We start from the raw sequence: 14612 nt of genomic DNA on the forward strand, positions 1-14612 counted from the left end.
ACACACGCATTTTAAACTCCAGCGCACTACAGCGACATAAAGCGAAAATGAAAATAGCAACAAATGAAACAGTAAATTAGGCATTTTCTTAATATAAAAATAGACTTGGCTTCCACACCAACCCGCTTCTTGGGTTGGTGTAAGTAGAGTGAATTTGTTCCACTCTACTTACTTGAAAACAGAAATATGAAATTTACAAAGGTAGTTGGTACTCTACCTAAAGTTTAATGTTACTTATTTAACCTCTATTTAGTCATGTATTCATTTATTTGCATTTTTTAAAATATATGTAAGATATTAGTAATCCATTGACGCCTTATATGTCAAACTCAGGCCCGGGGGCCAAATTTGGCCCACGATGTAATTATATTTGGCCCGTAAGACCATATCAAATGTGTATTAGAGCTGGCCCGCCAGTATATAGCACATGCGGCACTAATATTACAAATTCCAGAATGCTTTGCTAGTGTGTTGGCCCATCAGTCTAGACCGGCGAGCGCCCTTTCCCTTTCTGTTGCAGTCGTTAGCAACTGCTACCAGTCTCTGCGAGCAAATTTACACTTCCCCTTCCCAAAAATGGCCAAACAAAAGATGGAAAACGGTTAACTTCCAAGACAGGTGGGAGGCAGATTGTCTGTTCACTAAAGTAAGAGACAGACCTGTTTGTCGTGTGCGCAGCAACGTGGCTATAACAAAGAATATAACATAATTTAATTTTTTTTTTTTTTTTTAAATGCCCTTTATCAACTCCTAGACAGGGACTGTTAATAGTTTGAAGTTTGGATTTTTATTGAAGGACATTCTGATTTTTTGGGGTTGTTTTGTAGTTGGCCTTTGAAAAAAGATTTCAATCAAAAAGAAAGGTAGTTGGAGATAGATAAATAGAAGATGGAGAGACAGAAGAATTCATGTTATCTATTTAAATACAAAACAACAAACAAATACCACTGATGTCTTTTATCGCAAATTTGATTTCTCGTGTTTATAATATTAAAGTTTGTTTATTCCAGATTCAGTGTTTAAGAAAAATGTAAGTTTATTGTCATATGATAAACTTTAACGTTACATTTCTGGAGAGAAGGGAAACATGCACATAACTCTGTGATTTTTCATTAAATATTGAGTTTGGCCCGCGACGTCGTCCCAATTTTTTACACCAACTCAGACTAGTGCTGCCCTAAGGCTTGTTGCATGAACTGATGAATCCTGCTCGGATGAGAGGCGAAACATCTTCTAAGACAACCAGAACAGTCCAGTTACGATCAATTCAATACACTGAGGATGAAATGACCTGGACGAATGAGATCTACGGGCAGGCAAACTAATTTGTATAGATCAATGCATTTTCCATTTTTATTTTACTGCCGGTGCCGTGAAAAAGTGTATAGTGGTTGTATATGAATATAAGTGGTTGTAGGTGCAAACCTTGGTTTTAGTTTATAAAAAAATAAAAATAAATAAAATAAAAACTAATTTGATGAATTGGGACAGCACGGTGTGTTTAGTGGTAAGCACATCTTTTGTAAAAAAACAAAAACAAAAAACTAAATCAAGATGTTAGCAACGATGTGAAAAAAAATCTGATGGGGCGGGGAGAAGGAGGACTAATTCTATTGTCATACAGGGAAAACAAAGACAACTTCACATTTGTTTCAAAAACATTTAATTTGCTTTAGGAAAGAGGGATGACAGTACACACACTGATCCGTTGAGGGGGGGGGGGGGGGGGAGTTACAAGTCACCAATTAAAAATAAATAACTGGCCATGTTAACACAAACACTCTGTTTATACAGACACTAACAGAGGGAACCAAGTTGGTATTAATCATTAAAGTAAGTGTCGCTTTTTCATGAATGGTCATTATAGTCATGATCTGTGAAGACACTTGCAAGGAGCTGGAAAACATCTTTAGTGAGTTTTCTTGTTCCCTTCTTCTATTTCCATGTGTGAGTGTGTAAAAGTGCTGATTGGGAGAAACCCAGAACATTCCAAATGAATGTGTAGGCACTGGAAGTGAAGTCCCAAACTCCCCTAAAAGTGTGCTCTCTTTCCATTAATACCAGCTAGTTTGCAATTAGTGGAAGCCCATCTTTACCCAAGAAACCCAACAACAACAACAAAAAACTGACATTTTCAGAATATATTGACTTGTGAGGTTATTGAAAAAAAATCTAACAGTAAGGCCACATTAAAAGAGATTGTGATTCATCGCTAAGGCACCTGTTTAAGTAGTCGGATTTTGCCGCCCTTTTCGGCTAAATTTGGCACATTTTCAGGGAGAATGCTGTAGTTTAATACCTTGAACCTTCTCTCAAACTACACCATATGTGTCTGCGATAAAAACAGCAAACATTACATTTACGGGAAGAATCCTGTAATTCATTACCTGGAATCTGGTGAGTCAAACTACCCAAAAGTGTTTGCAGTAATAACAGCAAATTTTAAATTTTCAGGGAAAATCCTGTAGTTTATTACCTGGAATCTGCTGTGTCAAATTACCCAAAGAGTGTCTGCAGTAAAAGTAACATACTTTACATTTTCAGGGAGACTCCTGTAGTTTATTACTTGGAATCTGATGTGTCAAACTACCCCAAAGTATCTGCGGTAAAAGCAGCAAACTGTGACGCCCCCCAAAGGAAGGAGAACCTGTAAAAAACCCTTTTCTTTCTAGTCCTTAAAAAATAAACACGTCTATCTCTCTATATATATTTATATTTACTCTTGAGTAAGTGAGCAGTTTTGGTCCTCTAATATCAAAATGTACAAAACATTACAGCTCATTGTTAAAGTTTAGAAGGAGAGACAAAAAAGGAAGCTGAGATTGTTTTGTCACAGAAACAATCCAGGTGGGATTTTTGTTTTTTTGTTTTTTTTTAGAAGTAGGGCACAGCAGCGAGCTTGTACCACTTGACTGTCTCCTTGCCCAGGTCAAAGTCTTTGAGGCGCAGTGTGATCCCACCCAGGAAGTAGTTCTCACGCAGGGACTCTGCGCTCAGCACGCTGAGTTGCACCTCACGCAGGCCCAACGTCTCCTTGCTGTAGCCGCTGTACACCAGCTGAGGAGCAAAGTCAGCGTTTTATTAATCCTACTACATGGATGCAAGACAGCACTTCAACACCTCTGACAGGACACCGGTCTTTGGCCTTTGTGTGAGGCCTGAGTTCTAGTTGCAGCTCTTGCTTTAGCCACTTTGTTTTTGTGCAAATACAAACCTCAATTCTAATGAAGTTGGGATGTTGTGTAGAACATAAATAAAAACAGAATACAATGATTTGCAAATCCTTTTCAACCAATATTCAAGTGAATAGACTACAAAGACAATGTTCAAACTGATCAACTGTCTTTTTGCAAATATTCACTCATTTTGAATTTGATGCCTGAAAGACATTCCCAAAAAATCTGTGACAGGGGAATATTCACCACTGTGTTACATCACCTTTCTTTTTAATGACACTAAATAAGCATCTGCGAACTAAGGAGACTAATTGTCGAAGTTTTCTAGGTGCAATTCCTTCCCATTCTTGCTTGATGTACAACTTACGTTGCTCATCAGTCCGGGGTCTCCCTTGTCGTATTTACCATCACAGATGCTGCTTTTTGAGCTTTGCACTGATAATCCAGTTAATAACAATCATAGATAACAATTGATTTCTTCTTTGCCCTGGAGGACATGACGCCCATGGTTTTAAAAAACAATTTGAAATGTGGACTCGTCAGACCACAGCACATTTGACTGTGGCGGATTTTCTTGGTGTTCTTGATGATTGAGGTTTTAACTTGCATCTGTAAATGTAGCGACGAACCGTGTTAACCGACAATGGTTTTCTGAAGTGTTGCTGAGCCCACGTGGCAATATCCTTTACACAATGATGACGGTTTTTAATGCAGTGTTGCTGAGGGATCGAAGGTCACTGGCACTCCATGTTGGTTTTCGGCCTCGCCTGCTTACGTGTAGAGATTTCTCTAGATTCTCTGAATCTTTTGATATTATGGACCGTAGATGATGAAATCCCTAAATTCTTTGCAATTGTACATTGAGAAACATTCTTAAACTGTTGAACTATTTGCTCACGCAGTTGTTCATAAAGTGGTGAACCTCACCCCATCCTTGTTTGTGAACAATTAAAACATTCAGGGATGCTCCTTCTATACCCAATCATGACACTCACCTGTTTCCAATTAACCTATTCACCTGACTAGTATGTGTTGAGCATTCCTCAACATTCCAAGTCTTTTGTTGCCCGGCCCAGCTTTTTTGGAACGTATTGCAGGTATCAAATTCAAAATGAGAGGATATTTGAAAAAAACAAACACCAGTTTGAACAGTTCATCAGTTTGAACATCAAATAGTTCATCTTCGTAGTATATTCAATTGAATATAGGTTGAAACGGATTTGCAAATAATTGTATTCTGATTTTCTTTACATTTTACACAACATCCCAACTTCATTGGAATTTGGGTTTGTATTTTTCTATATCTGTAACTGGATTTTACAGTATATGATGTGTAGGCATTATACCAAAGATGATCCCATTAAATCTTGGTGTAAATCCCCATTGAAAAAACTGGAAATTGCAAAAATTTAACCCAATAAGATTATTTGTACATAAATGATAGATTTATTTTGTGTGTGTAGATTTGTCTTTTAAATAATATTCCTCCAAACCCCCCAAAATTAATATACATGCGGCCCTGCTGTTTGAGACAGCCACTAGAAGATGCCTAATGGAGCCTAAATTAATTAGCAGGTCCCCTCAAGATCTTGGTTTGCAGTCATCAAAAAGTCATTTTCTTCGTTTGAACTGACAGCAGCCAAAAGGTGGGATCCTCTCTCTGGGAGACCAAGCTGGGACAGATCAATGGAATGCAAATACAGCAGCGAACTATTTGCTTAATATCCAAACATGCACGGAAGGTGCCACCCACTGGCGTTGGAGAGTACTGCAACCCGTGAACTTTCATTCAGTTGTTTGTTAGCCAAAGATAAATGTCTGTTTTGATGTTTCACGAACTCTGCAGAAATATTCCAAATGTATGCCTTGATCTCTGTGTCAGTGTGTTAACTTTCCCGGTGCAGCGGCAAGACTTTGAGAACAGTTTGTCCTTATTTGAAACTCCAAGCAGCATGAAATGTGTTTTGAACCATAAGCAGTTGATTTGCTAAAGTTTAAGCCGTCATTCTATATGCTTGACCTGTGAATAAAGAGTACAAAGTTGGGAGTATTTGATATTAATATATGATTTTAAACCCATTTTATGGGTCAAAATTGTAGACTAGTTTCAAGCCGATGGGTGTGGTCCTCTTCGACACACCCCCGGGGTATTTAATCCCTGACTCCCGCTGCCAGCCTTCTCTTCTTGTTTCCTCTCTTGGTTCTTTGGGCTTGTCTTGCTTCGTGGCTGGCTATCAGCTCCCCAGCTACGGGGTGGCCTTTGGCCACCTCTCCCCTTTTCTTTGTTCGTTAGCCTCTCTGTGTTTCCCTATAGATTCCTCGTAGATTTCATTAAATATTCTATAAAATGCCACTCTTGGTTTTGTTTTATGTGCGTTTTGAGTTTAAGTAAGCCTCTGTCATTTAGAACTCGTACTTCATAAAATAAAGCAACCTTTCGATTATGAGACTGATAAAAGGTTTGTCGTCGCTTTCTCCTAAACGTTTATACATATAAAAAGTAACGTGGTGCCCCTTTACGAGACAAATTAGTTTGACTTTAACGTTAAAGCGTAAATCGAACTAACCCGGGAGTGAAGGCAGGCGTTTACCTTCCTTCGTATCTTTTCCCAAATTAATTACATTTTTATCCAAGCCAATACACGCTACATAGTCACTGAAGTTTTCGAACCATCTCGTTGAAAGTTGGGTTTCTGGTTTTCCTCGAGATCTTGGTCTTCCGCTTGGAGGTCTTGTGGGGATCCGGGAGCAGGTATGTCTTCACGTATGGGTTGGGATCCGTCCCCTCTTCAGACACCTGTAATGGATAGTGGAGGATAAAGTGTGAGCAGAAAAGGAATGCCTCCAAGCCGTGTGTTAAATGTTGGGATTGTTTACCAGATCTCTAATGTGCATGACCATGATGAAGAGTGTGCTATTCCTGTACGAGATGGACAGTTTCACCTCGCCTTCCACGCGGCCCGAAGTAGGACTCAATGGGGGGTCTGCAACAGCCCCAACACAAAAGCTTAAGTTTTTAAGTCTCATAGACAGTAAAAAGTAAACTGCTGAGTCTATGGAAAGTATGTTGCTAACCAAAACAAGCGCACAGCAAAAAAAACAGCAAGACGAACGATTAGAGTTCTAGTAGATTTTGACATATGGTCAATCCACAATGTTGTGTGTGTCCTTGTTTATATTCTGGTCGATTTATTAGTTCTGTCTAGTCTGCCTCAGACCTTATGGTATGTGAAAGGTGTCGTTAAACAGGTTCATGTTCCATGGAGCTTCACTAATTCTTTACCCAGTCTGCAATGTTTTTTCTGGCGATTTCAGTAGACCTGCACAAGCTATGAGACTAACTTTTCCTCACTTCTTGACACTTCGCTGCTTTTCTCCATAAGTATGCTTTTATTTGGTTTTAAGTTCCACTTTGACTTAATTGAAATTTTCAATATACTGTTGACAGTGTTTAATAGTATTTAAATATTATTTATGAATTATATGCCCTTCGAGAGTAAATAAAGACTTCTTAATCTGAATGATTGGGCCTCCAACCCATATGTGCTTACCAGGAACTCTTGAGGTCGCCTCCAAACCTTCCGTCTTGTCATCCCGCGCCACCGGATGAAAGAAAGTGTAGATCAGGTCGCACTAGAGAAGAACAACATTAGATGACAATAGAGAACAACTTAGTGGTGTGTGTGTGTGTGTGTGTGTACCTGTGTGACCTCGGCAGAGCTCCTCATCAGGTTGTGGATGTAACTGTTAAGCTCCAGCTTCCTCTTGGCAGCCACCTCCTTGATGTGGGTGCGGCCCAGGACCATTTTACTCGGGAAACTGGAGAGAAAAATCAATTGTAAAAACAATTAATACATAAATCAGTACTGTATCTGCAGTGTACATTTAATCCACAAGAGTGAGCTGGTTAGCTTTCTACAGCATTGACTGAATTTTTCCCACAAGTGGGACCGTGCAATCAATAACCTAGGGCTACACTAACACAGTAGTAAAGTCATAATTAAAGTCACTATTTGTATAAAATCACTTCTATAAAATAAATCCAAATAAATATTAAAAACACACTAGGCTCGTGCATCCTACCAAAGCCTTGTTGCATGAACTGATGAACCTGCTCAGATGAGAGGCGAAATGTCTTCTGAGACAAACAGAATGCCCTACTTACTGTTTTTCATTTTAGAGTTTTATATTCATGGTAAGTTTTATTCATGATGATTCTGATTCCTCCCACAATAAATTTTTTTTTGTGTTAAATTACCTATTTCCTACCTTTAATGTTCACAAAAACATTAAGTCAGTGGTAAATAACTAAAATTTTCAGAATGGTGATCATGCAAGGCTTGTGGAGTTCTACCTTGGCAGTTTCCAGAGCGGGAAGATGATGGTGAGTTTGTTGTGAAGCTCCTGAAACTCATCAAAAGTGCGGAAGACAAACTGGGGCTCGTTCTGGCCTTCCCTGAGCAGCCTCACTACATACGTCTGCGCAGAGGGAAGGACGGGGCGAAGTTTAATATTTAAACAATAAGCCAACAACTACATCCTTCTAAAAAGAAAAAACTAAACCCACATAGTGCTTGTCTGGGTTGTATCTCTTCTGGAAGGAGAAGATGGCGGCGTGGAGGATGCGGCCCTCTTGTTTCATGGTGTACGTCTTGGGCGAGAAGGACAGGATGGGCTCGTCGTTAGCCGGCAAACCAGAGAAGCGCAGTTGGGCCAGGTTGTGAATGAAGAAGTTGAACTTGGTGGCTACGCTGCCCAGGCTGGACTCGATTAGTCTGCAGTGATGTCATGAATTTGTTAACAAAACTTAAACCAAACGTGTAGTTTTCTACTTGACCTTAGACAACACAGTGGCCGGTTCAAAATGGATTAACAAAACTTAAACCAAATGTGTAGTTTTCTACTTGACCTTAGATAACACAGTGCCCTGTTCAAGATTGATTTTTATGTTTGCCCAGGTATATGTCGCCATCATTCTCTACAGTTGTGTGTGTACTTTGTTCCTTGAGTTAAATTTCAGGGGTCTTTATAATGATTGTGAGGGTTGACATACCTGGTGAAGAAGATGGTGGCCTCTGCATCAGTATTGTGCGGCTGCAGCGCGTCATAAACGTACTTCAGATCCTGAGAACCCGTCAGCTCCGGAAGCCCCGACGACGTCATCTAAGACAGGATGAGATAAACACGCACAGTTGAAAAAGTCACTTCAAGTTAATTTTGTACAATTGTTACCACAAAGAAACATAAGTGTGTTTTTTTAATGATCAGATTAATTAAACCATAAACATGCAATCAACTGGACAATGAATTGTTGTTGCTACGTCATAATGAGATGAGACATAATGAACTGCAGCATTCTGACGCCATTTTGAATGTTCTATAAATAGACTTCTATCGCTGCACACAGGAGGCACGATGACAGTGAGGCAAACTCTGCTCGAGTTGGGAGACGGCTGAGCTACGTTAAAAATTTAACATCCTGTGAAAAATGAAGTTGAGATTTCTGTGTGAGGGTAAATATGGCAGACAAACCGTGATGAAAATTATAATAGAAAGTATTAAGTATTACTGTTTCAAATTGTAATTTATTGTTAATACTGGATTTTAATGTGCTTTGCTGTGTGCGTGGTACCTTTATGGTCAAGCAAAAGAGAACGAGTGAGGGGTAGGCTGCGTTTGTGTAACAGGTTACATTAATGTAGTTGAATTTGAATTTATTGTACTCATTATAATCCCTCAAGAGAAAATTCAACCTGACACTCTCCTGTTCAGTATATCGTAGAACCAAATCAAACACATGCAGAGATGTCAGAGTGAAAGGGGCATACAAACAGTGCTGCACCTCCTAAGCTGATGGGGTGAGGACACTGCCTTGCTCAAGGGCACCTCGAGAGTAGCCAGGAAGGAGACTAGCATCTCTCCCACAACAAGGTGCCATTTTTCATTTTTGTCCGTGGCAGGATTTTGACCCTTTGGCTATAAAACCCCTTACAGATGACCTACTGCCGCCCAATATTTATTTATTAACCAATAAAGAAGGTGGAGCCACCGAGAAAACCGCAACCAGAGTTTGTCTCCACTGTGAAAATCAAGGAATTCGCACTGAAGTGCAGGTATCTCGGACTTGAGCCTTCAGGCAGCAGACAGAGAGCTCACTCTTGGAGCCTTGAACAAAAAGTCCTTGAATGTAGTCAACTTGAAATTAGGAGTTAGAGCCTGGTGAATAATGTCGCCTGATATAAATAATCATATAATATTTATATATTTTATGGCAGCATTCGGTTTGTGTAAGCAGTAGCCTGATGGAAAATGTCTTTAATGACCAAAAACCAATTGAATTGTAAAACATTGGTCATTGCATCAATTATGTTTTATTTGATTAAAATTACATTAATGAATTAAAAAAATGTCTAATCAGATTGTTTTAATTGAGTCCAACCACTCTCCATTTAATACATCACTGTTGCCGTTGATCATTTTTAGTACATTTTGTGGGGTCTTTTATGTGAGAAAATTAAATTTGAGTGCTGCTGTTTACAATTAGTTTTTTCGTCATGAAAGGATATTTCCATACAATGTTTTTTTTTTTTAAGTGCATGAACAGTAGTTTCAATTGTCCTTCTCTGTTTTTTGATATTAACCCTGTTTTTGCTCATGAATGGACAAATGAAATAACATTTCGGAAAGGCATGAGTTGTGCAGTATAGGATCCCACCCATCATTTTCATTTGACCCATTTACATTTTATAATGTCAAAAAGTACACAGGGTTGTTGAATTGATTTTTTATTTTTAATTAAAAATGGAATGCGTCACAATTTTTGGGAGCATGTATCAAGTTCTTTCAGTTACATTTTATCGTGATAATTTTGGTCATGATGTTGATGATAACTGTTTTCATACCGTTTCATCTCTACACGTATATATTCTTCTTTGTTGTGTGATTGTGTGTGTAGTAAGTGTTCACCAGTGACAGCAGGTTGAGGAAAAGGCCGGAGTGCTTGCGGATGAGGTTGTAGGCCTGGCAGCAGAGGTCGACAAATAGCTGGAAGCGACTCGTGGGACGCTCGCCGCCGTTAATGACGTACGCCATATCAGAGGTCAGCACGAATGGGGCTCGGTCCCTGGTGCCAGGACAGAAAAGAAAAAAAAACAAAAAAACAAAAAAACAAAAAAAACACATTCAGCAGACGGAAACAAAATAGCAACTCCATCAAAGAGGTTTTTCCCTCCACTGTCACCTTTTGAAGCTGCCAAACATCTGGGCGTGGCCGAGGAACTTGCCGAAGTCTATATGGAACATATGGCCAGTGGAGCGCAGCATGATGTTGTCGTTGTGGCGGTCGCAGATGCCCAGCACGTAGGTGGCCACGCAGCAGCCTGCGCATGAGTAGATGAAGTTTTCAGACGCCTGCAGAGTGAGGAAGAGGAGTGTGGGTGGGAAAGATAGAAAACATTAGTTATGCCACAACGCTTGATGTTGTAGATTGAGAAAATGACCACATTCATCACAAACAGAAGTTGACAGCTCTTCACTCTTTCGGCATTTTGTTATATTACAGACTTATACCAAAATGTAATGCATTTTAATTAAGCTATAGAAACAAGGATGATTTGTGGATGCATCCTCCAGTTGTTTATGAGCGGTCCTGTGCAATCTCAGCTCGGTCAGCATGTTCTTTTTTTTTTTCTTTTTATTAAGACAAAGAGTACCAGTGATGGCAAAATGGGGGAAGTGAGTCTGATGACAGAATTCCAGAAATCGACTTACAGCGAAATAGAAAAATAGTCTAGCACATCAGTAGAATATATAATACATGCAATAAAAATATACAATTAATTAAGCAGATATAAATAGTTAATTTACACAATACCTATAACTGTCCTCCTGTTCCCTCTTCGTTACATGCCCTTTATGCATGGGCTGTATACCAGTAGCCTCAACTCAATGGAAAGGTTATTTACCGAAACATAAAATAATACCATTTAGAGCTTTAATTGCAATACCATGATACCGTGAAACTGCAATAGTTTTGCTCATGGTTATCATACTGTCAGAATCTGATACCGGCCCATGCCAGGTGCCCATTTTTAAAGGGTGAGTGGTTTCATTTCAATTTGCTCAATTGTACAGTGGTAAAAAACATTTTTAATTGTGGCTTAACAAAATTGCCTGTGCAGTTAATAAAGGAACAAATTCATGCACATGATTGCAAATTGATTTCCTGATTTTTGCGGACCTTCTCGTACTCGTCTTCGGCAGGGTTGTACTTGCGAAGCCACTCGGCCAGCGGTTTGTCCTTAAAGGAACCGGTGACGCCATACTCCACCTGGATCTTTCTCAGGGTGTCGGAGGATGGCACCAGCTCCACCATGCCTGCCAACAACACCGCAACTTTTAAGCTTTTCGGATGTGTTAAAAACGTATTTCGACTTCTGGTGGCAGGGCTTGTAGTGTTGGGTACCTTTGTCCTTGCCCGTGGAGATGCATTTGAAGTTAACAATGCGAAGGTCCAGCCCCTCTTGCAGCCATATGCGGTCCATGATGCGGATCATCTGCAGCGCAAGCATGTCCTGCCTGAGATCTTCTCCTACCTATTGTGATCACAGTCAAATAAGTAAGATTGGATTTAGATTTCAGGATGATGTACCCAATTCTGAGCCATTTCCATATACATTTCAAGTGACACATATCAGATATGGCTGTGTATACATTGATACGAATCTTGAAAAAAAAAAAAAAAAAAAAAAAACAGCATACAGACATCCAAATTGCATCTGAGTAACTTCACAAATGTCAACACTAGGTAGTAACAACACAGAGGTAAACAATAATGCAGTATATAAATAGTAAAAATACTCAAAGTTGCATACAGTTTAGTTGGCTTGGGCAGACTGTAACCTTCACATTACTCCACTGTCAGTACTTTTTAAAAATTGATTGACATTTGTAATGTAGCATATTTAGACCATATTTAATGGTCCGTGCTTTTGCTGTTTTAGATTCCCAGCAGGTGTTTATTTTTGTTGTTTGGGCAGACGCTGGTGTGTATACGCTACCAAACGACATTTGGATGATGTCAAGCTGACATTAACGGAGTGTATCCGAGCTGCGTTTACGCTGTGTTCACATTAGCAGATATCCGACACATACGATTTTTAATACACATTTGGAAGAGGCCAGATATCAGATTCCACACATTTTTTAAAGTTTACGCTGCCATGATGCATATCAGGATCATGCCACTTGCGAGCAAATAAATAAATATGTATTTAAAAAAACAAAAACAATAAAAAAAATCGGAATTGTGTCACTTGACTCATGGCGTGTAAAAATCCAGTCAGATACAAATTATACTGTAGTTTGATTTCTAAGCAACCAGGGGGAGCAGCGCTCAATAGATGAGACGTTTCAATGACCACAATGGTAAAGGGAATCAGTGATGTGATCATTAAAACACTGTCTGACATCCTGCAAGTTTCTTCAAAAGGTGTGTGTTGTACCTTGAACATAACATTGATCTCCTCTCCTAGCGGGTCTGCATTAACCAGAGCCAGCTTGAGTGGGACAGCGTTGGAGTTGAAGAAGGAGCAGGCCTGCCACACAAACAAGTTTTACTTTATATATTTTATATTCAACCAAAGTCCCCCCAAATATATTTCCTCTGCGTGTGTGTTACTTTTATGTTGAGCTCCTTGGCCACCAGACTGGGGAAGAGGGGAAGTCGGCAGTAACTTCTCTGGAAAAAGTTTTGAACGCTTTCAAGACCCTCCAGAAGTGCCACCTGAAAACACACACAGCCACATGTGTCACTGGTAACAATGTGATTGGTCAAAGCATGACCTGCGGGCCACATACAGCTCCACCAAACATTTACATTATCGAGAGGTATGCAATATACAGTATATTACAGACAATACAGAAAAAAAAAATTTTTGAACAAAATTGGGTAGTACAATTTAGTTTATTTTTCATGAATATGTATGTATATATTTTCATTCATTCATTTCATTCATTTAGCTCATTGAATAATTGGTTATTTAATGTACATAAAATAAATGTGAAAAACATTACATATTTTAACCTTTATTTGATTAGATAATTGGTTAATTTGTCCATTATAAATAAAAAGTACAATATTTTTTACTAATACATATATTTTTTAAATTGGTTAAGCAATGATAATTAAATGGTACAATTAAAATATGGAATGAATTAGTTTGTAATTAAAATTAACTATTTTACATACACATGCACTTTTTTTCCTACCCTCTCTATTACTGACCTCGCCCATCTGTCCATTTCTAAAATCAAATGTGACCCTTGATGACAAACCCCTGGTTTAAGAGCCATAATACAGTACAGTGGAACTTCTAAGGTCAAACCATCTTATTGGTTCAATTCCGCATTGTATGACTTTAGAGATTCTTATTGGCACACGGACAGACTTACCGGTCTCGTGGACCCTCCGGCTTGTCTCACCCTCTCGGCCACGGCTCCAAGCAACGTGACAAACTGGGTTTGTTTCTCCAGCTCGGCCCGCAGTTTGGTCCCGCACAGGCACAATAGGGCGCCAAGCACGCGTTCATAACGTCGCCCCCACACCGCATCCTGCACGGCGTCCTTTAGCAGCCTGCCAACGTCACATTTAATGATACACTTCTTCTCTTAAGCCGTAAACAACAGTACACATACCATACCAAAGGAGTGTGGTATATGCTAGTCTCCAATAATAATACATGTTCAAGTTGCTTTGTCCATTTATTTGTTGCTCTCAGCAGCTTCACATAAGAGCCAAAAACAATTCAGCGCACATTTACGTCATTACTCAGCACTTCCTAGTAACAGGTGGATGATTGCCGTAAATTGTAGAATAAACCCACCAACAAATTTAACTTAATCTCTCCTGTCTTAAAAAAAATACAAATAAAAGGCACTTGCAAATGACGGTGAATATTGAATGTGCATGCCTTTTGAAATAACATTCTATATGGAATAACTTCTTTTACAAACAGTAATAACCCATAACAGTTTTAAGGGTCATTTGTATTTCTATCATTAACACTCATTCTTTAAGATTCCACTTTCTATCCTTCAGCACTTTCAGAACCACTATGGAAGAAGCTCCTTTTTTGTCAGACTATTTGCCAGCTGTGCCTTTATACCTGACCAGAGGACATGTCTGATGCTTTTGCTTTGGATTAGTTCTTTAATGCCACTTATTTCTGTTAAAGATTTGTTTGTCTTTTTGGCACCCACAAGCGAGTAGCTGTCTGTGACACATATCACTGGTAAAGATGCCCTGTGTGACCTTTCCTGTGGTGAGTTCAGAGTATAGGGAAGATAGAAATATGGCATTATCAGTGTTTCGCCTGCCAGTGTGCTCCGAACCACTCTCCTGATCCTCTTTGACTGCAAGGAGACAGGTGAGAATCT

General features: G+C 39.3%; 1 protein-coding gene across 5 annotated transcripts in view; it reads right to left on the reverse strand.

Moving 5' to 3' along the window:
- Window positions 1-1646: 1646 nt before the first annotated feature.
- Window positions 1647-14612, reverse strand: part of pik3c2a (phosphatidylinositol-4-phosphate 3-kinase, catalytic subunit type 2 alpha) — a 45447-nt gene continuing 32481 nt past the window's right edge. For all 5 annotated transcript variants that reach the window (XM_061774079.1, XM_061774075.1, XM_061774077.1 and 2 more), the window contains 15 exons: window positions 13629-13809; window positions 12856-12960; window positions 12680-12772; window positions 11641-11770; window positions 11416-11552; window positions 10417-10586; window positions 10143-10299; window positions 8230-8339; window positions 7744-7951; window positions 7531-7655; window positions 6878-6995; window positions 6728-6809; window positions 6054-6160; window positions 5848-5973; window positions 1647-3057 (listed from right to left, as the gene is read on the reverse strand). In XM_061774079.1, the coding sequence (XP_061630063.1) occupies window positions 2875-3057; window positions 5848-5973; window positions 6054-6160; window positions 6728-6809; window positions 6878-6995; window positions 7531-7655; window positions 7744-7951; window positions 8230-8339; window positions 10143-10299; window positions 10417-10586; window positions 11416-11552; window positions 11641-11770; window positions 12680-12772; window positions 12856-12960; window positions 13629-13809 (2032 nt within the window). In that variant the 3' untranslated portion in view covers window positions 1647-2874. The remainder of the gene's footprint in view (window positions 3058-5847; window positions 5974-6053; window positions 6161-6727; window positions 6810-6877; window positions 6996-7530; window positions 7656-7743; window positions 7952-8229; window positions 8340-10142; window positions 10300-10416; window positions 10587-11415; window positions 11553-11640; window positions 11771-12679; window positions 12773-12855; window positions 12961-13628; window positions 13810-14612) is intronic.

The sequence above is a fragment of the Phyllopteryx taeniolatus genome, chromosome 5 (genome assembly GCF_024500385.1).
Source record: "Phyllopteryx taeniolatus isolate TA_2022b chromosome 5, UOR_Ptae_1.2, whole genome shotgun sequence".
Taxonomy (NCBI): Eukaryota; Metazoa; Chordata; class Actinopteri; order Syngnathiformes; family Syngnathidae; genus Phyllopteryx; species Phyllopteryx taeniolatus.